The 26,888-nt window shown below is 41.1% G+C and overlaps 3 protein-coding genes across 4 annotated transcripts in view; 1 reads left to right on the forward strand and 2 right to left on the reverse strand.

Annotated features, from left to right (window-relative positions):
- Positions 1–11,281, reverse strand: part of LOC149651857 (carnitine O-palmitoyltransferase 1, liver isoform-like) — a 63,779-nt gene extending 52,498 nt beyond the window's left edge. The window contains exons 1-2 of the mRNA XM_089848955.1: positions 11,126–11,281; positions 10,949–11,067 (exon numbers count right to left, since the gene is read on the reverse strand). The gene's annotated coding sequence lies outside the window, so the exon portion shown is untranslated. The remainder of the gene's footprint in view (positions 1–10,948; positions 11,068–11,125) is intronic.
- LOC149651853 (glutamate receptor ionotropic, kainate glr-3-like) overlaps positions 1–26,888 on the forward strand; it is a 105,929-nt gene that overhangs the window by 77,578 nt on the left and 1,463 nt on the right. Inside the window, exons 2-5 of one of the 2 annotated variants that reach the window (XM_089848970.1) lie at positions 24,087–24,190; positions 24,545–24,636; positions 24,701–24,788; positions 25,997–26,334. In XM_089848970.1, coding sequence (XP_089705096.1) covers positions 24,146–24,190; positions 24,545–24,636; positions 24,701–24,788; positions 25,997–26,167 — 396 coding nt within the window. In that variant the 5' untranslated portion in view covers positions 24,087–24,145 and the 3' untranslated portion in view covers positions 26,168–26,334. Of the gene's footprint in view, positions 1–23,981; positions 24,191–24,544; positions 24,637–24,700; positions 24,789–25,996; positions 26,335–26,888 lie in introns of those variants that run through there. The other variant, XM_089848971.1, reaches the window with a different exon arrangement.
- Positions 2,853–9,727, reverse strand: LOC149651858 (uncharacterized). Its single transcript, XM_089848954.1, has 2 exons — positions 9,488–9,727; positions 2,853–3,908 (listed from the first exon to the last, which is right to left on the reverse strand). The coding sequence occupies exon 2, from the start codon at positions 3,903–3,905 to the stop codon at positions 3,198–3,200; it is 708 nt and encodes a 235-aa protein (XP_089705080.1). The 5' UTR covers positions 3,906–3,908; positions 9,488–9,727; the 3' UTR covers positions 2,853–3,197.

Here is a 26,888-nt window from a genome sequence, read left to right on the forward strand (position 1 = left end):
CGCTTGCGGACCGTCCCTAGCGTTAGTTAGTTCCATACTGGTCCTATAGAATTATTGATGGACATGTGGTTTCATTAAATTCATTTTGAATTATTAATTATTAATTATAGAGTAATGGCAGCCCTCTACCTTCGACTGTATTAAGCTCTTAGGGCAAATAACACGGGGTGCCATTAGTCTGGCACATTCCTTTAACGCGAGGATCAAAAGTGAACAGTGTTGTTGGATTTAATCAGCGATTTTAATCACTTCTACTATCTTTTAAAAGTTGTTTTGCAACAAAATAGTTTAAGAAACTAAACTAGATAAGAATGCTACTTGCAGTGGCGTCGCTAGGCCTTTTTTTGACGGGGGGGGGGGGAAGGTATAGGCCCCCAAATTTCAAAGTAAGCCCCCTCAAAATAACGCGTAAACCCTACCAAAAAATTGCTCGTAGCCCCCTAAAATTCTGTAAGAATATAGTGTATTAAAATTATAATAATAAGTTCGTTAAGTTTCATCAAGAAGCGATATCTAGTTTACTAGGGAGAAGGTATAAATTCGCCACATTTCTAGCTTTATCTCCAGTCCAAATGTATAGAGCTATTTCAGAGGGGGTAATGGCTACGTCACCAATGCTATTTGCCCATAGAGAAAACCCTCATAAAATGGCCGCCCTCTACACTCAAAGGCAGGCCCAATTTTCGTAGCAGACGAAATTTTTCCCCCACTGAAATAGCTCTATAGTAGGTCCGATATATATCCATTTTGGTCTAGCTAAGTTAGGATCAAATTAATTTTGAAATGCAATAATTAACCAAAATTATCGTAATATTGAGTTAAAATTGTCTTTACTAGCTACAGAATTACATTCTGCCTCGAATTATCAAAAAATATTCCCCACATTTTCATTTTATTCGATGAAAAACAGACAAAATTAACTTTGTTAACATTATGTCCAAATACCATTGTTAGTACAATGTTGCATAGATCTGAACACAGTCCATACTATTATCTACGTTAGTATATTGGCTTCATAATTTTCTAGTTGCCCAGTTATTAAAGAACAGCAAGTTCGTTAAGTTAAGTTTCATCAAGAAGCGATATCTAGTTTACTAGGAAGAAGGTATAAATTCGCCACAATAGAGACTTGGCAGTACTACGTCATGCAACGTCACCCTACCTTCCACTAGTGCTAAAAAACATACCAGGAGGAGGGGCTTATGTAGCTTTCACTCTGTAAAAAAAAACATACCATAATGGCGCTGGGGGAGGAGTTAAGCCTGAATTGCCAAGTCCCTATTCTAGCTTTATCTCCAGTCCAAACATAGAGTAATTTCGGTTGAGAGGGGGCGTGAACTGTGTATCCCCTACGTTAGGGGCAACTTTGTACTAGAGAATACTATTTGCCCCCGGAAGAGAAGGGGAGGGGGGATATCACTAAGGTAAGAGATAGAGCTAGGGTTATGACGTTGCCGTATATGGGAAAGAAATTACTCTATAGTAGGTCCGGAGTTAATTCAATTCCCGCCTCTAAATTACAACCAGCCAGCATCTCACTGGTTCTTGAAAACTCAGGTCAGCGCGACGCATATGACGAAAATAACAGTCATATTTTCCGACTGAGGAAAGTGTAGCGAAATAGCCCGGTCTCCTCCTTTCACGTCCCCCCCTTGTATTTTGAAAGGGGGACTGGGACTATGGCGCGCGAATACTCAGGCATCATTAACCTTCTCCCTAGTAAACTAGATATCGCTTCTTGGTTTCATCTTTTGTAGAGATTAATTTCAATATCAAACAGTAGTGGGGACTAAAATCAAGCGAAAACTAAACTTAGGACGAGTGAAATTCTTTCACCCACAATTGTCTCGTAGTCAACAACTCGGTTCCGTACCAGGCTAGGAAATAAGACAGGTTTACAGATCAAAAACCAGTTTATTAATAGCTTGGACCACTTTTTTATTCAAAACGTGAGGGTCACTGGTCCCAATGACTAGTTTATTAATTCCTACTTTTATTAAAAATTGATATGGGGACCTCTTTAATTATTTTCATTTTAACACAAATTTCGACTCCAGGAGTCCAGTTGTGTATACAACCCTAAGCCGAGAGAGATTTTTTTAGAAGAGAGAACGACCACAAGTCCTGGGTCCAGTAGAAAAATAAATTGGGGAAGGGTCATTGCTCCCGGGACCAGTTTCATATTTAAGACATCAGGGGTCACTGGTCCGGAGGACTAGTTCAGAAATAAACCTTATTTCCAAGCCTGTTCCGTACTCTTTATCATTAAAAGTTTGTATATCTTTAAGATACGCATAATTTAACGTTGACACAAATTTTCAAATAGTTATAAAGGTCTACAATGTTCCAATGAACAACCAATTATGCAAAAAATTTTGATAATAATTTCCAATAACAACTTTCAAATAGTTTGCCCAGATTAAAGGGAGGGTGAAGTGGAAAATGAAGTGATTTTTTTATCGATTCTTCTACTAATTATAAGACCAGTCTGCATAGTGAAACATTCAGGAAATACCAGCTCCGAATGATTTTAAAATTATTTCAAATTAGGTTCAGATTTTAAGGATAATTTTAAATAAGGACTGCCGACCAATCGCGTAACGCCCTGCCTTTTTATTAACAAAATTCTCGTGGCACGTTCCGTGTCGAATGAAATTTATCACGAGATTTGATAAAATTAGGCGCGCGACGTGACAATCGTGGCCAGGCTTGGAAATAAGGTTTATTTCTGAACTAGTCCTCCGGACCAGTGACCCCTGATGTCTTAAATATGAAACTGGTCCCGGGACCAATTGTAACGGACCAAAAGGCTAGAGCATACATCGTGCGTTAATAAATTGAATAAAGTTACCTTTTTATATCGTAAGAACTTTCCTTTTATTCGCAAGTGCGGTATCAATATTAAAACACAAACTCGATTAAATATTCTTCCCGCACTTAATTATTACAAAAAACCCGAACTGGTCTCTGCTAATACCCGGTAGCAACTGCCTCCTTCTCTAATCGTTCTCTCCTATTTATAGTAGGAGGCACGTCACACAGTCGAGCAGATGACGTCACAATCGTCGTCTGCTCGACTGTCTGCTTACATATTCCCCCTATTCGCTGAGACCAGTCCGTCCACTAATCAAATATTATCGTTTCCAAAATAACACAAGCCAACAAAATTATTTAAGTAAACAAAAGATAAACAAAGGTTAGGAAGAATTAAATTGACGAAGTCCAATAAGTTCAATAGAAGGGCGACATCGTTCCGGCAGCCGTTCTGGCGGCAAGGTCGGCAGACCCCATAGCCGACGCTGGGGATTTTGTCTCAGAACACGCCGAGGGTGTGGGCACGCACTGGCGAGATGTCCATGTCGGCGGCAACGGTAACATCGGCGAAACCTTGGACAGGCCCGGTCATTATGCCCCGCGAAAGAACAGTAAGGGCATTCCTGACTGCCGGACCTTGGCAACGGATAATAAGGGCACTGAGGGCGCCGATGGTCTCGAAGACCACAATGTTCGCAGGACGGCGGAGATCGAGAGCGTCGAGACGATAGAAATCGGGGACGTCTAGGCGACGGAGATCGATGACGTCTAGGCGACGGAGATCGATGACGTCTAGGCGACGGAGTTCGATGACGTCTAGGCGACGGAGTTCGATGACGTCTAGGCGACGGAGTTCGATGACGTCTAGGCGACGGAAATCGGGGACATCCAGGCGACGCAGGTCGGGGATGTCGACGGCGAAAACCAGGAGAATGTGCTTCTGAGTAAGCCCGCGAATACCGTGGGCGAGGAAAAGGATCAGGAGACTGGTTCACAGGACGTAGGCGTTGAGGACTGGTTCGTATACCGACAGAGCGGCACTCATTACGTCTGATAATGACGAAAAGGTCACCAGCTGGGTCCGGTTCCATGTCCTGAGAGAGAAATATAATTGAAACGGGACTTCGGTTTTAATGAGCGTCCCTAAAGATTTCCTGCGTCGGAGATGCACCAGGCGTTGGTTCGGGCCGGAAATTAAAATTCTCCCGGTTAAATCCCCTATGAATATGGGATATATTCTTATAATCGGGCCAGGAGCGAAGTTTTATCCTCTTCGGCCCTGGTGTGTAATAATATACGTCATGGGTTTGACCCAAAGAAGAAGGCACCTTTCGGCGGACCACTTCCCTTGTCCAACCCAAGTTGAGGGGGACGAGAAGGGGACTAATTTCCTCTTCCTGGTCGCCAAGATCGGTGCTATCGGGATCTCCCAGGAGCGAAACATCATTTTCAGAGGAGGTACGATCACGGCGTTCCGTAGTGGAGGGTGATAACTGGGGGTCAGCAGAACTACTGGAGGTTGAATTAAAAGAGGGATTTAAATTATTAGTTAAAATCGGTAAAAGCTCAGTTGTAGTCGCTGCATCATCCTCCGGATCGGAAGTGACAACATGATCGTCCCCATCATCTATGACCAAAGGATCCAGGGAATCATCATCCTGGGTAACGAAATATTTAAGTTGATTTATGTGCCAGGTGCCAGCAGGGGCGCCGGATAGTTCGTGCCGTAAGACATAGGTGAGCGGGCTATGTTTACCAACAATGCGGTACGGGCCTTCCCAGGAAGGTGCTAGTTTGGCTGTGAATCCGGTAGCGGCTTGGGATAGTTTATGGGTTCTCTTCCATACGAGTTGGCCCACTTCCATCTCGGACCCGTTATAATGTCTGTCGTAGTAAAATTTTTGCTTGATTTGAGCAAGTCTTGAGAATTCTTCAGCCTCCTGGCGAACCCGCTGGAGTTCATGTAACGGCCCCCGTTCATAAGAGGTAATATCGGGCCCGTCAGCTTGCAGGCCTGAAAAATCTCGAACCTCCTCGTCTACATCCCATGGGAGTCGAGGGTCTCGACCGTATTGGAGGGAAAAGGGAGAATGTCCGGTTGTACTGTGAACGACGGAATTAATGGCCAGTTGATGTAATTCCAACCCTAAGTCCCAACGGTTATGACAGTTCCCAACATACATACTCATCATCTCACCCAACACTCGATTGACCCGCTCGGTGAGGTTCGTCTGGGGATGATATGGTGTGGTGAATTTCGTCTTAACCTTCATTAAACTGCACATAGAGGACCATAAGGCAGAAGTAAACTGGGCTCCGTTATCCGAACAGACAGCCTCCGGTGAACCATGACGAGAGACGTATTTCATGAAAACATTCCCAACGGTTATAGCCGTGATGTTGCGTACGGCTGTTAATTCGACGTATTTCGTAAAGTAGTCAACAATGACGACGAGGAATCGATTCTGCCTCTGAGTGGTCGGAAGAGGACCCATCATATCAATGCCAACCAACTGGTTCGGTCCATACGTAGTGGTGTTCGAAATCATCTTCCCGGCAGGTTGGGTGTTACAGGACTTATACTGTTGGCATATGAGACAATGCTGGACATACCTATGGATGATAGACCGGAACCCAGGGAAGTAATATCGGGCCATAATTCGACGTTCGGTAGCCAAACGACCGCGGTGTCCAGCGGTTGGATGGTTGTGGTACAGGTCCAAGATACGAGGATGTAAAGACTCCGGAATTACGATCTTCGCCGACTTATGAGGGGCACCATTGCGATACAGAAGGTCATCTTTCAGGTGATACTGAGCATGTCCGTGACCCTTTTTTAGGTGGGTAATTATTGGGGACCACCGAGGGTCGTCCTTTTGTGCGGTGTGTATCTCCTCCTTTGATACAGGATCCACCTCATGTCCATCGGAAGCAATAAAGACCGACAAGAAGGTCTTGATCGGGACAGGGTCTCCCTCAATAATGGAGGTAACGGGTCTGGAAAGTGCGTCAGCGACCCTGTTAGCTTTTCCCGGACAGTGTATGATGTCAAAGTCATATTCTTGTAGTTCAATGGCCCATCTTAATAACTTGCTTCGCTGGTCCTTGAGGGTAAATAACCAAGTTAAAGCCTTATGATCAGTTACCACGGTAAAGTGTCGACCCTCCAAGTAGGGACGGAATTTCCGTATGGCTTCCACCACGGCCATGCATTCCTTTTCGGGAATGCTGTAATTCTTGGCGGCCCCTTGAAAAGCCTTACTATAGTAGGCAAGCGGCACTTCCTTTCCATCCTGAAGCTGCGAAAGCACGGCCCCAACAGCATGCTCACTAGCGTCCGTAGTTAGAATGAATTTAGCCTCCGGATCAGGAACTTGAAGTAACACGGCTGTGGCAATTCTGTCTTTGATCTCCTCAAAGGCTTGTTGTTGGTTATTCCCCCACTCCCAGGGAACATTCTTTCGCCGGAGTTTCTGTAATGGTGCTATTATATCAGTAATGTGGGGAATAAACCTTGCGTGCCATGTAACCATTCCCAGGAACGTTGATAATTCCTTAATATTCCGGGGGGGTTGAACCTTTCTAATTTCGGCGACTTTTTCGTCGTCTATGGCGATACCATCTTTTGATACTTTATAACCCAGGACCCTTACTTCAGTACAGGCAATCTGGCACTTTGAAAGCTTCAGAGTGAGTCCGGCCTTCCGTAATCGGGACAACATGTAATCAATGGCAGTGATGTGCTCGTCCCAAGTCGGCGAAGAGATAATAATGTCGTCTAGGTACGCGACGATGCCCAAGTGACGCTGAAAGGTAGAAGGAGCGTTCTTAAGGCCAAACGGCATTACCTTAAACTGGAATTTTCCCCGATGAGTAATGAAGGCAGTGTACTGCGAGCTGTTAGGGTCCATGGGTATTTCCCAAAACCCGGATCGAAGATCAAACTTGGAAATGAACTTAGGGTTTCGAAATGTGTCGAGAATCTCATCTATTCGTGGCAAAGGGTATGGATCAGTCACGGTGATACGATTAACAGCCCGGCTATCCACACAAAAACGTCCCTCCGAACTATCCTTCTTCGGTACCACGATAGCGGGACTAGCAAAAGAGCTATTCGACGGGCAAATGATGTCCAATCGCAACATTTCCTCAATCTGATCGTCAATAATTTTCCTGGTCTTCGGACTAACACGGTAAGGTCGAGTAGCTACGGGCCTTGCCCCCGGAACGAGCTTAATTTTATGCTTGATCCATGTGGTACGACCCACACGATCAGTCACGACGTCGGGGTACTGTTCAAACATATCCACCAACTCCTTCCGTCTCGAAGGGGAAAGACCGGGGCCAATCATGTGCTGGACCTGAGTGGCAATTGATTCCGACAAAACATCCGTAGGTTGATGAGGAGCATCCATGACATGCAAGGGAACAACACCACCTTCTAGGTGCAGAGATAGATTCCCCCAGTCCAGGAGCGCCTTATGCTCCACGAGGAAGTTACTACCCAAAACAATAGGGTAGGGTAGATACTCGGACACCTCAAACGCCAAATGTGGTAATAGCAGTCCGTTCTCCAGACGGCCCATTAAATGGATTCGTCCAACTAAGGGTAAATCAGAAATAAAACCGGAGGCAAATATATTTTTCCTGCGGACCATGTGTGAATATAAACCCACACGTTTTAACATGTTAACGTTAATAAAACAACAATTAGAACCGGAATCGATGAACGCCAGGTTAGAAAGTTCGTTAATAGTTAGCATTATTCCATACCCCTTTCCAGTAGACAAAAGGACAGGACATTCTATGTGGTGCTGCCGAGGTCCTGTGACTCGGGTAGCCCCTGAGAGTTTTCCGGTAAGGCAGGTGTGACATCCGATCGTCGCGGTGAGGTCCTTCGAGGGGGAGTGCGTTGGAATCGAGGATTAAGTGGGAGAGTATTCTCTGCCTGATCAGGAACAGAAGTATTCCCCCACGTTCGTTGACGTCCCCGTCCGTTACGGGAGCGTCCGGGACGAGAGGAGGGTAAACCATTGTCATTCACGGAAGTCTCATCCACGGTATCCGATCCTCCATGTGGTGTGGACTGGAAGCGTACCCGTCTACTGGGCGATGAGGGCCAAGAAGCCTCTCGGGCCATGATACGCCGGGCCTCATTTTCAAAGATATCGAGAGACGAGCACCAGGCAGGAGAGATGGACGATTGATATTTCGGCAGCATATTACCCATAATAATGCGCAGCATGTCCTCCGATTTATAAGGCTCTTTCAAGGATCGGTTCATCCGAAGTAATCGGGTCTCAAAATCGAGAAGATTCTCCCCCGGCCGTTGACGTTCCTGATGCAATATGGTCTTCAAGGTCCGTTCGCGATCCGGAGACATAAATTTATCCCTGAACGCTTGGACAAAACGGTCCCATACGATTGTACACGGTCCACTCGTGGCTCGGAACTCATCGAACCAGACTGAAGCTCGTTCCTGGAGAGATTTTGATAGTAAATATACCAAATCAGCCACCGGAATCCTCTTTAATTTTATGTATGTCTCGAGATCCTCTAAGTACTTCTTCGGATTATCATTGTCGGCCCCAGTAAATTCAGGTAAATGTAGTTTATAGATACTGGCGGTTGACGGACCCGGAATTGAAGGTATGTAACTACCAAAGGTATCAGGAATAATTCCACCAGACGAGGAGAGCTGACCAGCTGAAGTATAATTCATAGAATCCGGTGCGAGAGCAGGAGTCTCGGCTGAGGTTTCCATGTGATTGTCCGGCCAATGTACATGACGTGGTTCAGAAGATCCCGGCTGAGATCCCTCGATCCCTGAGATTCCGGACCACCGTAAAGGGTCAACCACCGAGCCCACTAGGTGCTGCCGAGAGGTAGGGCCAGCTGGAGTGCTACTAGGTCGGTTTGAAGGATTTGCGGGAGTAGCCGTGCCAGCTGGATGTATTAACTGCGATTGGGCAATGATCAAGTGTTGTAGTTGCTGTAACGAAGCCAGGATAGCATCAAGCGGGGCAGCGGAAGAATTAGGCACAGTTGTAGACGGGCCAGAAGGGGTAGACGACCCAGACGGCCCTGAAGTAGAACCAGCGACCAATGGAACGCCATAATGTGGTTGCGGAGGTAGGCCAGAGGCAAGAGCCCAACGACGGCGAGTTTCTACTACGTAGAGAATGAAACCATTATAAACATAGCGAATAAAGATAGTACATAACCGGCGGAAGCCATGATAAATGAGCAATAATAATTCCGGGATAATTCCGCAAATGAATTCAAGGAACCTCAACATATCACTCTCAGGCCACAAGTGAAGCAAGGAAGTGGTAGCGTACCGCATTACGACTAATGATAAAACGACTCGGCCAAAACTCATTAAATGTGCACTACATGCAGCAAGGGTAGTTAAATCACATACGCTCTGCAAGATCCATAATAATCCCTTTACAAAGTCAGGTCCCATAGCCGCAAAAACACGGGTGCCGAGGCTTAGTGTGGCGTTAAATAGCCCATACATGGTAAGTCGTTAACAAAAGAAGGCGAGGTAATAAACACGTGGTGATTAGGCCCGATCTAGGCTTAGTGACATTCCCCCCATGGGCCACCATTTGTAACGGACCAAAAGGCTAGAGCATACATCGTGCGTTAATAAATTGAATAAAGTTACCTTTTTATATCGTAAGAACTTTCCTTTTATTCGCAAGTGCGGTATCAATATTAAAACACAAACTCGATTAAATATTCTTCCCGCACTTAATTATTACAAAAAACCCGAACTGGTCTCTGCTAATACCCGGTAGCAACTGCCTCCTTCTCTAATCGTTCTCTCCTATTTATAGTAGGAGGCACGTCACACAGTCGAGCAGATGACGTCACAATCGTCGTCTGCTCGACTGTCTGCTTACACAATGACCCTTCCCCAATTTATTTTTCTACTGGTCCCAGGACTTGTGGTCGTTCTCTCTTCTAAAAAAATCTCTCTCGGCTTAGCGTTGTATACACAACTGGACTCCTGGAGTCGAAATTTATGTTAAAATGAAAATAATTAAAGAGGTCCCCATACCAATTTTTAATAAAAGTAGGAATTAATAAACTAGTCATTGGGACCAGTGACCCTCACGTTTTGAATAAAAAAAGTGGTCCAAGCCATTAATAAACTGGTTTTTGACCTGTAAACCTGTCTTATTTCCTAGCCTGATCGTGGCGCGAGACATGGAGCGTGCCACGTGATTTTTGTTAATAAAAAGGCAGGGCGTTACGCGATTGGTCGGAGGGGCTTATTTAAAATTATCCTTTAAATCTGAACCTAATTTGAAATAATTTTAAAATCATTCGGAGTTGGTATTTCCTGAATGTTTCACTATGCAGACTGGTCTTATAATTAGTAGAAGAAACCATAAAAAAAATCACTTGATTTCACCCTCCCTTTAAGCCCCAAAAATTTCAATCCCTAGCGACGCTACTGGCTAGTGGCTACTTGAGATGAACATTAATAATGGTTTGTTGCTGTTACTGAAAACATGCTTTAACTTAACACTTCTCATATGTTTCCAATTCAGTCTACTCAGGATTTGACATAAATTCCCAGACTGCCGACTCCTACTAAAATTCCTACTACTTTAACCATTACCACGTCGTCATATTTAAAACAAATATTCGTCATTTTCAATGGTTAAAAGAAACACAGAACGCTAACCTAACCTAACCTAACACACCATGGGAAGTCAGGTTGCTTTAAATAATATGATATGTTCTTAAGTTAGTTTTAAAGGCACATAATTTCCATTTCCTTCAACTAGTGAATCTCATGGTAACATTTAATCATCTAAATATAAACCTGATATGACGTGACCAAGTCCACAGTCTGTTAAACCTAACCATGTACAGAGTAGTAGGCCTACATGGCTACTGTAGTATAGAAGCTAACCTAACTTAATTAACCAACCATCCATATGTAAACCATTCCAAACCAAAAATAAAAGTTAATTTAACAATTCTACAACTAAAATTTATCGATAACTTATAACTCACAAAAGAACTTAATTATTATAAAAAATAACACGTGAAAATGTCAAAATAAGCGATAACATTTCGATTTCAAAACAATGCGTGCAAAGGCTTAACTTACTTTATTTATTGTTGTGTCTCTCGACGGTGACGTTAGCTTCGCGAAACAAATTCTCCTTTTGTGGGAAACGTTTTCATTAAATTTTTTTAATCCTTGGCGAATCAAAACATTCCTGTCGACTAAATTATATTTTTCATAATCAGAAAAACGTACTTTGCCAAGAAAATTTTAAATTACCCAAGCGAAACTTCCCACTTATTCTTGTCACGGGCTGAAGCCCTTTACCCAGTGCATGGCCAACTTAGATTACCGGTGGTAAAAGGCCTGCCAGCTTCACCCGAGCCCCATGTTAAAAAAACGACTAGCAAAAGCGCCCATAGTTCCGACTTTCGCCGCAACCCAGTTTTCCTCCTAATGCTTTTTCTATGGGAAAAAAAATTCGGAAGTGGACTCGGTTTTAGAGCATTTTTAATATATTTACCGAATTTTTTCGTGGCGGAGTTTTAAATGAGAAGTCAAGTAAGTTCTAATCTATATTTTGAGACTTATTTTATAATTTTCCCTCCGTTATTTGACGAATAATCAACATTCAAAGTTGGAGTTCTTTTTAGAGCGGAGAAATGTGCCGTTTAGAGTTAAGCCTCGGTCTTGAAGGAAGTTTACAATAAAATTTAGTGGCGCCGTTGGACGAAGGCTTAGGTTTTCCGAGAAATTTATTTTATCTGCCTTAAAAACAACCCCAACTTTGAATGTTGATTACTCGTCAAATAACGGACGGAAAAATATGAAATTGGTCTCAAAATATAAATTAAAACTTACTTGACTTCTCATTTAAAATTCGGCCACGAAAAAAATCGGTAAATATATTAAAAATGCTCTAAAACCGAGTCCACTTCCGAATTGTTTTTCCCATAGAAAAAGCATTATGAGGAAAACTGGGTTGGTAGCGCACCTAACGGCGAAAGTTGGAACTAGGGGCGCTTTTGCTAGTCGTTTTTTAACATGGGGCTCGGGTAAAGCTGGCAGGCCTTCTAGCACCGGAAATCTAAGTTGGCCATGGTCAGGGGGAAGATACTCAGAGAACGAATCTACACACTTTTCCACCCCCTTTAAAAACACAACCATAATTTTCAAAGGAGAAGTTTCATCATCTTGTTTCCTAAAGGTTTACTTCATTATAAATGAATATTAATTGTTGATTTGAGGCAAACGAAATATTTTCATGAATATCTTTCGTAATTCTTGAACGTTGAGGCTGGAATATCAAGTAGTTTTAACGTCTGATTGAATAAAATACTTTAAACGTAAAACGAAGTCTCTTTGCGCATGATCGAGTGGGCTATGTCTCAACCACGGCCAACTTAGTTACACCAAAGAGAATATAAGGGAGGAGTGGAAAGAGGGCAAAATCTTGTTGCTCTTTTCTACCGCGCATCTTCAATGCGCAGTACCGAGGCATTTCCGTTTGAGACATTTAACGGAATCGTAGGTGGCGCGACTGAGCCGGAAACTCCCTCGTACCACTAGTATAATTTAGGGGCAACAATGTAATTTAGCCTTGTGGAGCGGGGGAGGTTCCACTCCTCCCTTATATTCTCTTTGGTTACACGAAAGCATATCGAGTATTTACGTTGGCCGTGACACAACCCCAGTAGCACAAGCCTTCCGCATAACAGTCGGTTAAAGGTCGAATAGTCGGTTTACGGTCCAGTCAGCTGTACCATGCTTATTTCGATACTTTTCCGACTCATGAAGCCGACTACTTCTTTTAGTTGGCAATGCCGACATCTATCTGTCAGTTGGAACAGAGATGGTTTAAAGTAGGCTTGCCTACCGTCTAGAAAATTTCAACTTATTTTTTGCCAATTGATTACCGACTCTCTCGCGCTAGTCGGTATTGTGACGTTTAAGAAGAGTAAAATTAAAAGCAAAGTTATGCTTAGGCCGTTTAGTAACCGACATTTATCCGACAGTTGGAACTGAGATGGTTTAAAGTAGGCTTGCCTACCGTCTAAAGAATTCCAACACATTTTTTGCCAATTGATTGCCAACTCCCTCGCGCTAGTCGTTATTGTGACGTTTAAGACGAGTAAAATTAAAAGCAAAGTTATTCTTAGGCCGTTTAGTAACCGACATTTATCCGACTGTTGGAACTGTGGTGGTTTGAAGTAGGCTTGCCTACCGTCCTAAACACGAAACCCACTTTTGCCAATTGATTACCAACTCCTTCCCGCTAGTCGGTATGGTCACGTTATAAAAGAGTAAAATGAAAAACGAAGTTGTTGTATAGGCCTTCTTTTTCCGTGGGACGGTTTTTTTTTACTTTTACTATTCCGCAAAATGTATTAAAGAAATTTCAATACTTGGTATCAGTATCCTTTACTATAAGCGAATCAAGCCTCGAGTTAAGGCTTGATCGTCGCAAAACCGTCGGGCCTCGAGTTAAGGTTTGATCGTCGCAAAAGCGTAGGACCTCTTGCTGACAGGCCGTTAAGTCGACTCTCAAACATGTTGGATGAGGGTCCTATTTCATTCGTGTCGTAACAGTCGGTAAACCAGGGGGCCGTCGTCCCACCGGGCGGACATTTCGATTCTCAAACCCTTACTCTACCAGCCCTTTACCGACGATTTACCGTTCCTATACTAAAAAGCCGCGAAATCGTCGGATTGAGCGCGGCTATAGGTAGGCATAATGACGCCGACCTATAGTCGGCCAACAGTCGTTTTATAGTCGCCTCATAACAGTCTGAAAACCGGCGGGCCGTCGTCCCGCCGGGCGGACATTTCGACTCTCAAACCCTTACTCTACCAGCCCTTTACCGACGATTTACCGTTCCTATACTAAATAGCCGCGAAATCGTCGGATTGAGCGCGGCTTTAGGTAGGCATAATGACGCCGACATATAGTCGGCCAACAGTCGTTTTATAGTAGCCTCAAAACAGTAGGAAAACCGGCGGGCCATCGTCCCTCCAGGCGGACATTTCGACTTTCAAACCATTACTCTCCCGACTTATTAGTGACTTTTTACCAACTCGTCGGTAACACACAAAGCCGACCATGTAGGCCCTACGTCGGCAGTGCTACTGGGGAACAGACCGTCACCTATAATTATGGATAAAGAATGGGCGTGAGGAAATTGTATTCACTCTACAGGATAGGCAACTTCCTATCTCGGACGACAGCTTATTCTGTATATACTCTGTAACAACATCGGTTGTCAGCACGCGTAAAACTATGTCTCTATGTAACGTAGCTTTGTACGTGCTGTCAAGAGACGAAAAACTTCAGGATCTTCAGGATTTAAAATATCCGCGAGTTTTTTTAGCTCGAGTGCACTGACCTCTAGGCCTTAGTTTCAAATACGTATGAAATTGCCTACAGCCTACTACACGTATTTGAAACTAAGGCCTAGAGGTTATTTTAAATCCTGAAGATCCTGAAGTTTTTCGTCTCTTGACAACACGTACAGAGACTTAGTTTTACGCGTGCTGACAACCGATGTTGTAAACAGAGTATATACGGAATAAGCTGCCGTTCGAGATAAGGAGTTGCCTATCCTATAGCGTGAAAACAAATTTCCTCACGAGCTTGCTTTATCCCTGCTATAACTTTGTGATTTTAGCGCCAGATACCTCAATGAAGTGATTGAAGTCTGTCACGTGAATATTTGTGAACTGTTCTGTTAGGGCATAGCCCACTCGATCACGCGCAACACGACGCAAGCTGCTCGAGTTATGGCTTGATTCCGTGAGCGCTGATCGAGTGGGCTATGGTTCGGGATATAAATTAAAGGGCTACAGGCAACCCTTTAAATCGAAATTTAGCTGATTTTCTTTATTTATAGATCGACTTGTGGCGACTACCAGTATTCGTAATAATAAATTATATTTAGAATTAGCGTCATCTTTTATCTGAAAGTTCTAACGGGTTTCAAACCGAATCTTGAATCATTTCCTTTTAAAAATAACGACCGAAGTATCCTGTAAGCCAAGTTTCTGGGCGACAAAACCTGAAGGAATAAGGGACTAGTCCAGCGCTTCTCAAACTGTGGTCCGTGGACCGGCACCGGTCCGCGGACATGCGGCTGCCGGTCCGTAGGCAAGCGCCGGCAGACTCTGCCTTTCCCTGCTATAAACGGCCGTTTCTCTGTTTCTAGTCCCTCCTTATATCAGTAAAGATAAAAAAGACCAAAGTCGTATTTACCTTCTTGAATTTTCATCTTAACGGATCACATGCGCCGATTTAGGTGCGCGAGAGTTAGAGATCGAGCTGTTCCATTATAGTTACCCTTTTTGATCTAACCGCTTTAGTTAAAGTAGAATTGGCCGCGGTTTATTTTACGAACCCCGCTAGGTGTCACCAAGTGCTGACTAATGAGAGGCGTGCCCGAGAAATATCTTTTTCATAAGATCTCTGCGACTCAACGTCCATTATTTTACCATATTAAGCTTATTCACTATTTGAAATTTAAGCGTTTTCCGTTATATCTGTACTAATTTTTTTACCGTTAGTACCCATTCTGTTAAAAAATATGGTTTCAAATAAAATTGAACATCTATTTTGTTGTTGGAGAATAGTTCACATTTTTGGTAAGGGATGGTGAAAAGAGGCCCCCTGGCTCATCCTTGCCATTAAAGGAATACCGAACTGATTTAAAAATTATCTCAAATCTAAAGAAAACCGTACTTTTTTGAGAGTTTAAATTCTTCTGATTCCAAAAATATGCTTAAAAAATATTTAAATAGGAGGGAAACACAGAAAAAACACTTCGAAAACTTGAAATTTGGGGGCAAAAGCAAATTTGGGGAGAAGTTTTTGGCGGGTATTTCTCCTCGCTACGTCACTCACGGCATCTCGAGGAAAAGCGAAGCGCGCGCGCCCGAGACTCCCGAGTCTACTAATGCCGTGCGAATCTGAATAAAATAGGCTTAACGCGGCGCTGAGACACTAACAGGGGTCACGTGAGCGACATCAAGAGAGAAAATTTCTCCTTACTACGTCATCAAACGAAACAAAATTTAGCTAGGCCTTTTCCAAACACAAAACTTTGATTGCAATTTCTACGAAACCAAATACAAAAGTAAACATATCATAATAAACTAGATTTTTCAAGGATTTTTTTCGTATTTTAAGTTTTTGGATGACGAAAATTATGGCACTCGTCATCCACAAACTCTTTAAGTTGTAATCTCATAATAATGGTTTGCACACGTATATAAATAAACTACTAATGTGTTTACCATTTTCTCATTCATTAAACTTGGAAAATTGCACTTTATACCAAACAAAAAATATATCTGGTCCGTCATACATAGTTGAAAGAAAAAACCGGTCCGCAAGGTTAAAAAGTTTGAGAAGCGCTGGACTAGTCGACGATCCTACCCTATGTGCCGACTACCCTGTAGCATGAATTAATTTATTAACATGAATATATATCTGCATTGACTAGTTAAACTACATATTCAGGGATGGGAGGGGCTTAGTTTGAGTGACGTCAGAGGATTTCTGGCGGTTTGTTTTTAAAGCTAAAGCTCTTGTCACGCGGAAGGCTTAATTATGCTTGTAAATTCATCAACTACCGCATTAATTTAACTCCAACAGCAGGGAAAAACCAGCATCATCAATTCTCACGATTTAAAATGTTAGTAGTTTACTTTCAACCGTTACATCATGTTATTATAAATCCATGGTTACATTAATTTTCATAATGGCCAAGGCTTAGCACTTTACCACCAGTTTTCAGTTTCAGATTAGGAAAAACATTGCAGGCACTTAATATAATTTCCTTTAAAAGATCACTATCACTTTCGGACATCGTGTTGAGATATTTATTCACGTATTGTCGATCATTTTTAATATTCAGTTGACGCAGGTTGGTGAACCTAACCGAAAATTGTATCCCTCATTCAATTTTGTTAAACTGGTCGTCTGCTGTTCGAACTTCCAGGTGTCTCGATTTTGATTGGCTATCGCGATGACGTTAAACGCGTATGTAATAGAAAGGTCCCTCCCATCCCTGAATAACATGATAGAAAGGCTAATGATACACATATATATTCATGTTAATAAATAAATTCATGCCTGTAGCTGCTGGTGGTGACTCACCCCAAAATCCATCATCCGTCGCCACCTGTACAAACCTCAAATACTTCAATAAACCACCGTATTCCCGATGCATGTACCAAGGCTTATTGCGCGATTTTAAACTGACGAATGATGCTCAGAAGCAGACGATGCATCTTTAAAACCAAATTTCTCATATCGATTAAACATAATTTCATATTGCAATACATATATTAATTTCTAATTCGGGCTCTTTGTGGGTTTGAAAAAGTGTACTTGTTTCGCCAATAATTGTGTATAAATACAGTTTTAAAGGACTGCGAAGCAAAACTTGTTTTGTATAATAAAATTACGCTACTTAATTTTAAGGAAAAGTAGCTTACATAATATTGTACCTTAAAAGAACGGCCTTTTTCTAAATATAAAAGGAAAAACATAAAAAAAAAGTGAAGGAACTCTTATTACAAAATAACTAGCGTTTAATAAGTGTTTAAAACGAGGACTATTGTGCCGCCATTGGTTTAGTGGCGTCTGCTAAACCGAACCTCTTACCCCTACCTCTCTATGGCTGCTAGAATCATGTATCAAAGAGCGGGCATTATTATTCTGCTAGTATAATCATAGTAAAGGACTACTCAAAAGTGAGGCGTTATCAAAATATGTTCATTTGTTCAGTTTATTACAGACTGAAGTGAAACTTTTCCTTGAAGATTATTTTTATATTTTTTTAAAAAACTGGATTCTGCTGGTATGGTTTGCTCGTCCTTTCGACCGTTCAATTTAAAGCAACAATAACAGTCTGTTGCAAACAACCACTACGCAACTCCCACTCACAGTCCAAGATATGACCTTGCCCTTTAAACATTTCCTGACTGCTTAGCAAAGTCGCGATGCATTTCCTTAAAACTCCAAGCTAACTAACTAATAGACCCAACCAACAAATAACAAGTAGGCTTAGCCTCGTCCCCATCACGTGACTAACAAAGTTGACTCTAGTGCCATCTGTCGTTGAGCGACGAAAATAAATCTCTTATTTTTCTGATTGGGTTAGAGCCAGACTCTTGGGGTTAAACAGGTTCTGCGCATGGCTAAATCAAGCCAATCAGGTTATCCCTTTCTCGCCTCAAAACCCGAGAACGAGAACTGTGCCGTTATAAAAATTCAAAAGATTTGTTGGTTGGGTCTATAGTGTGCTACCACGAAGCTAGGGGGGGGGGGGAACTGTGACGTCAATATTGGGTCCCGAATTTGTATTGCCCAACCTGACGACGTCTCGCGACTGCCAATATGGTCGCCTAAAAATATGGTAAGAGGTAAGAGCATGTGACGTCTTTACAAAGTTCGTGGTAGTCTCAGTTGTGACGTCAGTGCTTAGGTAAAACGTCACGGGTTTAGCTTTGACAGTGGGCGGCCCTGTTTGGTACCGCTTTGGTTCTGTGGGCAATGGGCAAATAGCTTCTGTGACGTCACACTAAGCCTTCCGAGATAGCTCTATAAGAAAGTGTTTAAAAATTTATTTAAATAGATTACAAAGGAAGAATTCATCAATTATTACCATAGAGATACAAGCAAAGAGGAGCAGTTGAGTCCGGCTCAATGGATGCACCTCTTCGCATGTGTGATAGCGTGAGTCGCTTGTGGCGCCATCTACACGCGTCGAGGTAAACTAAAATATTACTAACCCCATGTTTACACTCGAAGTTAAGCCAGGGATAAGGGAGGTGAGATGAATTGGAAATGATGATGGGCGACCTGCGGCACCGTATCTCTCTCAGTGTACCTCGCGCACGCTCCTACCAGTGTGGGAAATAAGGCGCTATCACAGGCCAATTGCCAGTTTAAAAATTAAACGCCTTGGGGTCTACTGGCCCTGGTGGCCACTTAATTAATTCAAATATTTTCCCCCTCAAGATTTTGGTTCATTAAATATGTTAAACCCTAAAATTGTCTCGTCTTTTCTTCTATGCGTGTGCTTGCTTGGCCTGAATTGTGTATGTGGGAGTGGGATTATGGGTGGGTTTCGTATATCTGTCTACGCTCTACACGCAGTGTAGATGAAGTTAGCTAAAGGGAGGATAAACAGTCTCTCGGTAGTCTTGTTTGGTTCTGGTCTATAGGGAAAAGCAGCCTGTTACCTTTGACCAAATGTGGATGAGAGGGAAAGTATGACAATGGCCATAGAGCCTGTGTTAAAAAACGCGGACCTCAAAGTTTCGCCAATAACTATTTAGTTTCCTAGTGACTGATGGACTTGCAAACTTGCGACTGAAAATAGTTCAGACATTTATGCTCCTTGGTTTAACCATAACCCACTCGATCACGCGAATCACGATGCAAGCTGCTCGGGCCATAGCTAAATTACCGAGATTTATTATAAATGTATGTAGTTTTACGTGCTCTTCTATTGCTTCGATAACCTTACTTAAATCCATATTATACCTTCAAATACCTTTTAAAACATTACCAGCTACTCTGTCCTGACTACAAACACAAATCGAGGAAGTTTTAGCATACAAAATAGCAGACGACGGTAACCGCGTAACCGCGAATTAACACAAGACCTATTTTAAGGGAGTGAACAGGCCCAGTTCAATAAAACGGTCAACTACGGCGAAACTCTGATGACCCGCGACTTTGGGCCATTTCATACTTTTCCTCTCATCCACTTTTGATGCGACTGTATTAGCGTCTATGGGAAGATAACAATGGAGTGTCAACTCCCTCCCTACGGCTCGAATAGCCCGAAATTTGGCTTCGGAATAGATAATTTGGCCATAAATTACGAAAGCCTGATTTTTCAGGCTAAAAATGGTAGGTAGCACCGTGGCCAGTTTTTCAATTAAAATACCTAGGCTTTACTGGCCACAGGTCCAGTTTTAAAAAATCCATATTTCCCACACTGGCCCCTACCCGAGGGGTCGGTCATTCATGAAATCCCGTACGCTACCCGTGAAATAAATGCTGATTTCGAAACCAAATAAAAAATCCGAAATCTCAAAATCAATAAAGAAATCATAAAATCAGTAAAAAAAATTACAAAATCAACGAAGAAATCACGAAATCAACATAGAAATCTCGAAATCAGAAGCGAAATCACAAAATCAGTAAAGAAATCGTAAAATCGATTCCAAAATTCACGAAATCCAAAGTCAAAAGAAATCACAAAATCCGACGAAATCACAGGGAAAATCTCAAAATCCGAGGAAATCACAGGGAAAATCTCAAAATCCGAGGAAATCACAGGGAAAATCCCAAAATCCGAGGAAATCAAGGGAAATATCGCAAAATCCGTTAAAATCACGGTAAGAATAGCAAAATCCGACGGAATCACGGGAAAAATCTCAAAATTCAACGGAATCACGGAAAAATCTCAAAATTCGATGAAATCCATTGGATTTTACCGAATTCTGAAATCAAACAAAATCCGATTACAAAATTCACGAAATCCAAAATCAAAAGAAATCACAAAATCCGACGAAATCACAGGGAAAATCTCAAAATCCGAGGAAATCAAGGGAAATATCGCAAAATCCGTTTAAACCACGGTAAAAATAGCAAAATCCGACGGAATCACGGGAAAAATCTCAAAATTCAACGGAATCACGGAAAAATCTCAAATTCGATGAAATCCATTGGATTTTACTGAATTCTGAAATGAAACAAAATCCGATTACAAAATTCACGAAATCCAAAATCAAAAGAAATCACAAAATCCGACGAAATCACAGGGAAAATCTCAAAATCCGAGGAAATCACGGGGAAAATCTCAAAATCCGAGGAAATCAAGGGAAATATCGCAAAATCCGTTGAAACCACGGTAAAAATAGCAAAATCCGACGGAATCACGGTAAAAATAGCAAAATCCGACGGAATCACGGGAAAAATCTCAAATTCAATGAAATCCATTGTATTTTACCGAATTCTGAAAACTAAAATCAAACAAAATCCGACGAAATCAATCGAAATCCAATAAAATCCGACGAAATCAAACGAAATCCAATAAAATCCGACGAAATCAAACGAAATCCGAAGAAATCAAACTGGATTTCGAAATCCCGTACACTTTTTCAAGTTGCCAAGTCCTACCGCGTAGCGCCATTTTATTTATATGAGAACTAGCTTCTATTCTTAAGATAGAGGGAGCCTCATTCACAACTTCAACCCGTACGACCCTACCTAACCGCTGAGGATGCTGGGAGTTTTACGGTGCCGTTCCGTAGGTGGGGTACAGAGGCAAAGATATGGGTATGAGGGTGTGTACTGTACTCCATCCGATTCCCCCCATTTCACCCAAAATCAGTTTCCCCAATTCCCATTTCTCCCAAACTCATTTGTCCCAAAATATTTTTCCCCCAAAACAGAAACATTGGCTATTAATTTCCCTTACAATATCCTCTCGATACGTGCCTTCCACTGCGTTAATAAACTCGGCGCGTATTTCACTGTGTATCTAAAGTAACAAAATAAAAGGAAACCGAATGATTACTACCCTACCCTACCCTACCCTACCCAAACCAACCCAACCTAACCTAACCTACCCTAACCCAACCCAAGCTAACCTAACCTTACCCAACCTAACCTAACCTAACCCAACCTAACCTAACCTAACCCTGATCCAACCTAACCTAACCCTGATCCAACCTAACCTAACCCTGATCCAACCTAACCTAACCCTGACCCAACCCAAGCTAACCTAACCTAACCCAACCTAACCTAACCTAACCAAACCTTACCCAACCCAACCTAACCCTGACCCAACCTAACCTAACAAGGCTAATTTTTTCTAGGTGTTTTTTATTTCTATAGGCTAAAATTAGATCTCAACTTCTGGGTTTGGGCGAAACGGGAAAAAAATCTTTTGGGCGAAATATTCCTTTTGGGGATTATGGGATTGGGGAAAATGGGAACATACCCTCCATCCCTCTCTCCTTCAAGGTGAAGCAGTGTCGAGCCGAGCGCGGTCAGTACTTGGGAGGGAGACAACGTGGATTCGAATCCCGCCGGGGACGTTTTATAAATAATTTTTATTAATATCCGTAGTATTTAATGGAAGAAAAACTGTTTGTAGGATGCAGAGAGGTTTATTAAGAGAGAATTAAAACATTTGCAAGATGAAACATTACGGTATTTATTTATTATTCAAATTTAATAGCTCATTCGCTCGTCGATAGGGTTGCCACGTACCACTCACCCTATCACACACGCGAAGGGGTGAGATTGAAATTTTCGTCGCCTAGCAATAGATTGTCTGGGTTCCTCATACATGTTCCAAAATCTATGATTGACACCGACGCTTACTTTAATCAGAGATAGATTTAATTTTAGAAGTAGGAATGGAGAACAGAGTAATCTGGGCGCGCGTCAAGGTCCCGGACCCCCTTCCACGGGAAAGTATCTACCTAGTAAATATTCCTATGAAATCTTTCTAGGCAGTTTTTACAGCAGGGTTCACACAACTTTAGGAAAACTGATTAACCTGGTGTGTCCAGATATGTTCTTGTTGCCTTATTTCTATGGCGTAATGACAACTGGATTTTTTTTAGTTGCAAGCAGCGCTTACCTAGGACTCACAAAGGTTAATAATTTTCTTACCATAATTTTTAATTATCCATGAATATTTAGTCTAAAATTCTTTTACCTGAAATCTCCCCAAATAAAACTAAAAATTTTAATTTTCCTCAAAACTTTCCTTAAATATTCCCAAAACATTTCACTAAATTTTTCCCTTGAAATTTTAATTTTTACCCAATGAAATTTGAATGTTTTTTTAACCATGAAATGTGAATGTTTTTTCCTCGTGAAATTTGATTTTGTTTCCTTTGAAATTTGTATTTTTTCCTCGTGAAATTTGATTTTATTTCCTTTGAAATTTGATTTTGTTTCCTTTGAAATTTGTATTTTATTTCTTTTGAAATTTGATTTTTCCCCCCATGAAATTAGATTATTTTCCCTGAAAATCTCCCTGTTTCCGGGTTTGTATGAACCCTGAGTTAATATAAAATATATAGGCTTAATTATTCAGACAAAATAAAATTAAATAGTTCAAATCAAATCAAAAAGTTAATTATTTGCAATTTTGGGTGTAAAACTCATTTTCACGTTGATGATTTTTTAAATTGTTTATATGTGAAAACAAAATAGTGTTTTTCACCAATGAATCCCTATCCCTTTTTAAAACATCAATGAATGAAAAATATTAGTAGTGAATATACCCTCGAAGCGCTGCCTTTAAAAAATTACCCGCAACCATAAGTGACCCTTAATCACAATCCCATTTAGAATCAACAGTGAGTATTTTAGTAAGTAGCCCCTCGACGCGCTACCTTTAACGGTATTAAGATGATTACCTGTATAACCCCAAATACCTATCCAAATGAAAGTCCCCAAGGAACGAAACATATTATCATAACACAATCGTAAATAATAGTCGTACAGAAAATGAGTGAAGAGCTCTTCCAATCGCCGCCTTTAACAGTGCTAAAACGTTCACTACATGTTCGACATCGAAATCTTCTTCATACCAAGTCAAACTAATACCCCCATCGTCAGATGTACAGTACATCAAACGATGTGGCTAAAAAGGTAAACTCAATTGTGGTTGAAATGATATTATTGCCTCTGTTCACGTTCTTGGTCGCATCTAAAAGCTCGCATGAAAATATATTGTCCCTGTTGTTGATGCTTTCTGACGTCAAATGGATATTAAAGGCGTGACATTTCGTTTCAGTTTGAAATTTTTAGTATTTTATATGCTCTATTTCATTAAAAAGCAGAAAATTTCGATTCCAATGCTTTTTTAAAAGTAATAAGTTACATTGCTAAAGTGCACCGATTGAATCGCACAAAGAAAAAAAAATCCTACACACAAATGCTTCTAAGAGAACATGGAAAGAGCCAAGGAACCATTTGGCACAAACATAACGTCGCAAATTAATAGTTGGTCACACGATTTCTTATAAGGGCACAACTGAACGCATAATTCGGCAAAATCGAACGTAAAGTGGGCGTTGTTTTCCTATAACATATTTTCTAAATGCTTCCTTAATGGCAATTTCCATGTTTTCCCGTATTCTCTCTTAGAAGCTGTAAATTTACCAAAGTTCCTTACGCAAATTTGCTCTTTACTTCTATTAGATTTCAGCCATCGCACCTAGAGATTGAAAGCGAGTCCACAGTAGTATAATAAAGGCATAATGAACGCCGAAATAGCAAAATACTACACAGCAGTCTTTCATAAAGTGAGTTGCAAGCACATTATCTTATCATTAATAGCATGAAATTCATGTTTATAGTGAATCAATCGCCTTATATACCCTAAATTTCCAAAAATTGTTTAAGAGGCATACGATTGAATTGAAACGTCAACAATAGCTATGTTTAAAATCATTTTAGGAATAAAGTTTCTTAAAACGATTTAACTAATATTAAGGTAAACTAATGACGATTAAAACAATTAATATCATTTATATTAATTTAATTACTTAAAAAAACCTTGGAGAGGTTAATTTTGGTTTCCCAACTTGTTATAATCTACTTTTTCCCTTAATGCACATCGGTTGAGTATGAATTTGATGCATGGTTTTTGTTACCAGAGTTCACCGCAGGTTATAGTGAAGGGCCAAGGAGAGATAGGTGGCTATATGGTAAAATTCCTCCATGTTCTGAAACGTTTCGATAATATCAAGTAATAAAATTTGGAATCACGTTCATTTTCCAATCCAATCACATTCCTCAAAATATTTTGGCAGCGTCACTACCATTCCGAGTACGGAACAAGTTTGGGGTGCGAAAGTTGGTAATTCGTGGAATGGGCTTCTCGGTATGCTCCAGAGAAATGTCAGATACGCTACCAGTTTCTTACTATAGCAAAAACGGATTTATGTAAGAAGAACGTTGAACGTTGCAAATTCTCTGCCCATCCTCGACTACTTTGTATCTTTTGATGGGAGTGGCTTATAATTTCAAAACTCGCGCTCCCGCCATCTATCGGCCTTGTTCTAATATATTTTAGGCTTTAAATGTAGATACTGCATAAGGCAAATAAATAATAATAAGTTATAAAGGTTCTACAATAATAATTTTAGTACAAAGAAAGAAAAATCAGATTATTAAGGAAAATATTTAAAGAAACATCAATTATATATATTCTTAAAGAAAATATTTAAAGAAACATCAATTATATGTATTCTTAATTTTAAAACTTAATTCCACTAAATCAGGAGTTATATCGCATTGTTGTCCTCTTTGCTTTTTCACCACTGGCACAATTTCGAAAAAAAAAAAAAATATTTAACCACGAAATTAGAGATAAGAACGATATTTTCGACCACTAGAAGTTGCTATATACAAAATTAGTGGGTGGAGTCAAAATATAAGCAGACGAAGTTTCTCAATAAAGTATGCGAGGATGGTACTAGAGGCTTAAGCTATGATCCGACGTTCTTAGTACATAAATCCGTTTTTGCAAAAGTGGATGAGAGGAAAAGTATGAAAATGGCCAAAAGTCGCGAGTCATCAGAGTTTTGCCGTAGTTGACCGTTTTATTGGAGTAGCTATACTGGGCCTGTTCACTCCCTTAAAGTAGGTCTTGTGTAAATTCGCGGTTACGCGGTTACCGTCGTCTGCTATTGTGTATGCTAGAACTTCCTCGATTTGTGTTAGTAGTCAGGACAAAGTGCTGGTAATGTTTTAAAAGGTATTTGAAGGTATAATATGGATTTTAGTAAGGTTATCGAAGCAATAGAAGAGCACATAAAACTAGATACGTTTAAAACAAATCTCGGTAGCTTAGCTATAGCGCGAGCAGCTTGCGTCGTGATTCGCGTGATCGAGAGGGCTATGGTTAAACCAAGGAGCATAAATGTCTGAACTACTTTCAATCTCGAGTTTGCAAGTCCATCAGTCACTAGTAAACTAAATAGTTATTGGCGAAACTTTGATGTCCGCGTTTTTTAACACAGGCTCTATGGCCATTGTCATACTTTCCCTCTCATCCACAATTGGTTTTTGACTATAGTAATACAATGAACACTGTCCAAACACAGGAAGGAGATTTTTCTTTAAACCCATTGATAGTGTCTAAGGATCGTTTCAATGCCTTCCATACTTCGCACCCGTTTCTGATTACATATACACAAATATTATTCGGGACAAATCAATCAAACGGAAATGACATTTACTCTGTTGTTGACAAATGGGTAAATTCACATTTCTAATCTATATTTATATAAATCAAAGTCCTGACTGACTGACTGATAATCAACGCCAAGCCCAAACCGCTTGCCCTAGTAGGCTGAAAATTTGCAGGAACGTTACTCATAAGTAGTAGACGCGTACTAAGAAAGATTTTTCCAATCCGCCGCCATATTAATAAATGGCGCCCAGAAATGTAAAAAATCTTCTGTATGCAACAAAGTCCGATCGTTTCAACCGATTTCACATATATTTAGTACACTGGTTTCCTTTAACCTATAGACGGGCTGAATGGTCTTTGGGTTCGATTTGTTGCCATCTTTTTAAATGGCGGCCAAAAACCTAAAACCTTTCTTTATGGAATAATGTCCGCGTGAAAAATAATAAAAAAAAATGTCCCGACGGGCTGACGGGAAACGCCGAGCGCCTTCGCTCCTAGGGTGCTACAAAAATATTAGTAATCAGTAAAATCTACCCATTCTTTATATCATTTTGATGGATGTTCTTATTTTACGCGAGCGACGCTGCGGGTAACAGCTAGTATCTATATAAATCAAAGTCCTGACTAACTGACTGACTGATAATCAACGCCCAGCCCAAACCGCTTGCCAAGAAGGCTGAAAATTTGCGGGAACGTTACTCATAATAGTAGGTAGGAACGTACTAAGAAAGATTTTTCCAATCCGCCGCCATCTTAATAAATGGCACCCAGAAATGTAGAAAATCTTCTATATGCAACATAGT

The sequence above is a fragment of the Phalangium opilio genome, unplaced genomic scaffold, assembly GCF_054372755.1.
Source record: "Phalangium opilio isolate 3A_F unplaced genomic scaffold, DU_Popi_V2 ptg000082l_1, whole genome shotgun sequence".
NCBI classification, from domain to species: domain Eukaryota; kingdom Metazoa; phylum Arthropoda; class Arachnida; order Opiliones; family Phalangiidae; genus Phalangium; species Phalangium opilio.

Excerpts from the sequence above, each read along its gene's own strand:
- LOC149651858 (XM_089848954.1), bottom strand. The coding sequence starts at position 3,905 with ATGGAACCGGACCCAGCTGGTGACCTTTTCGTCATTATCAGACGTAAT.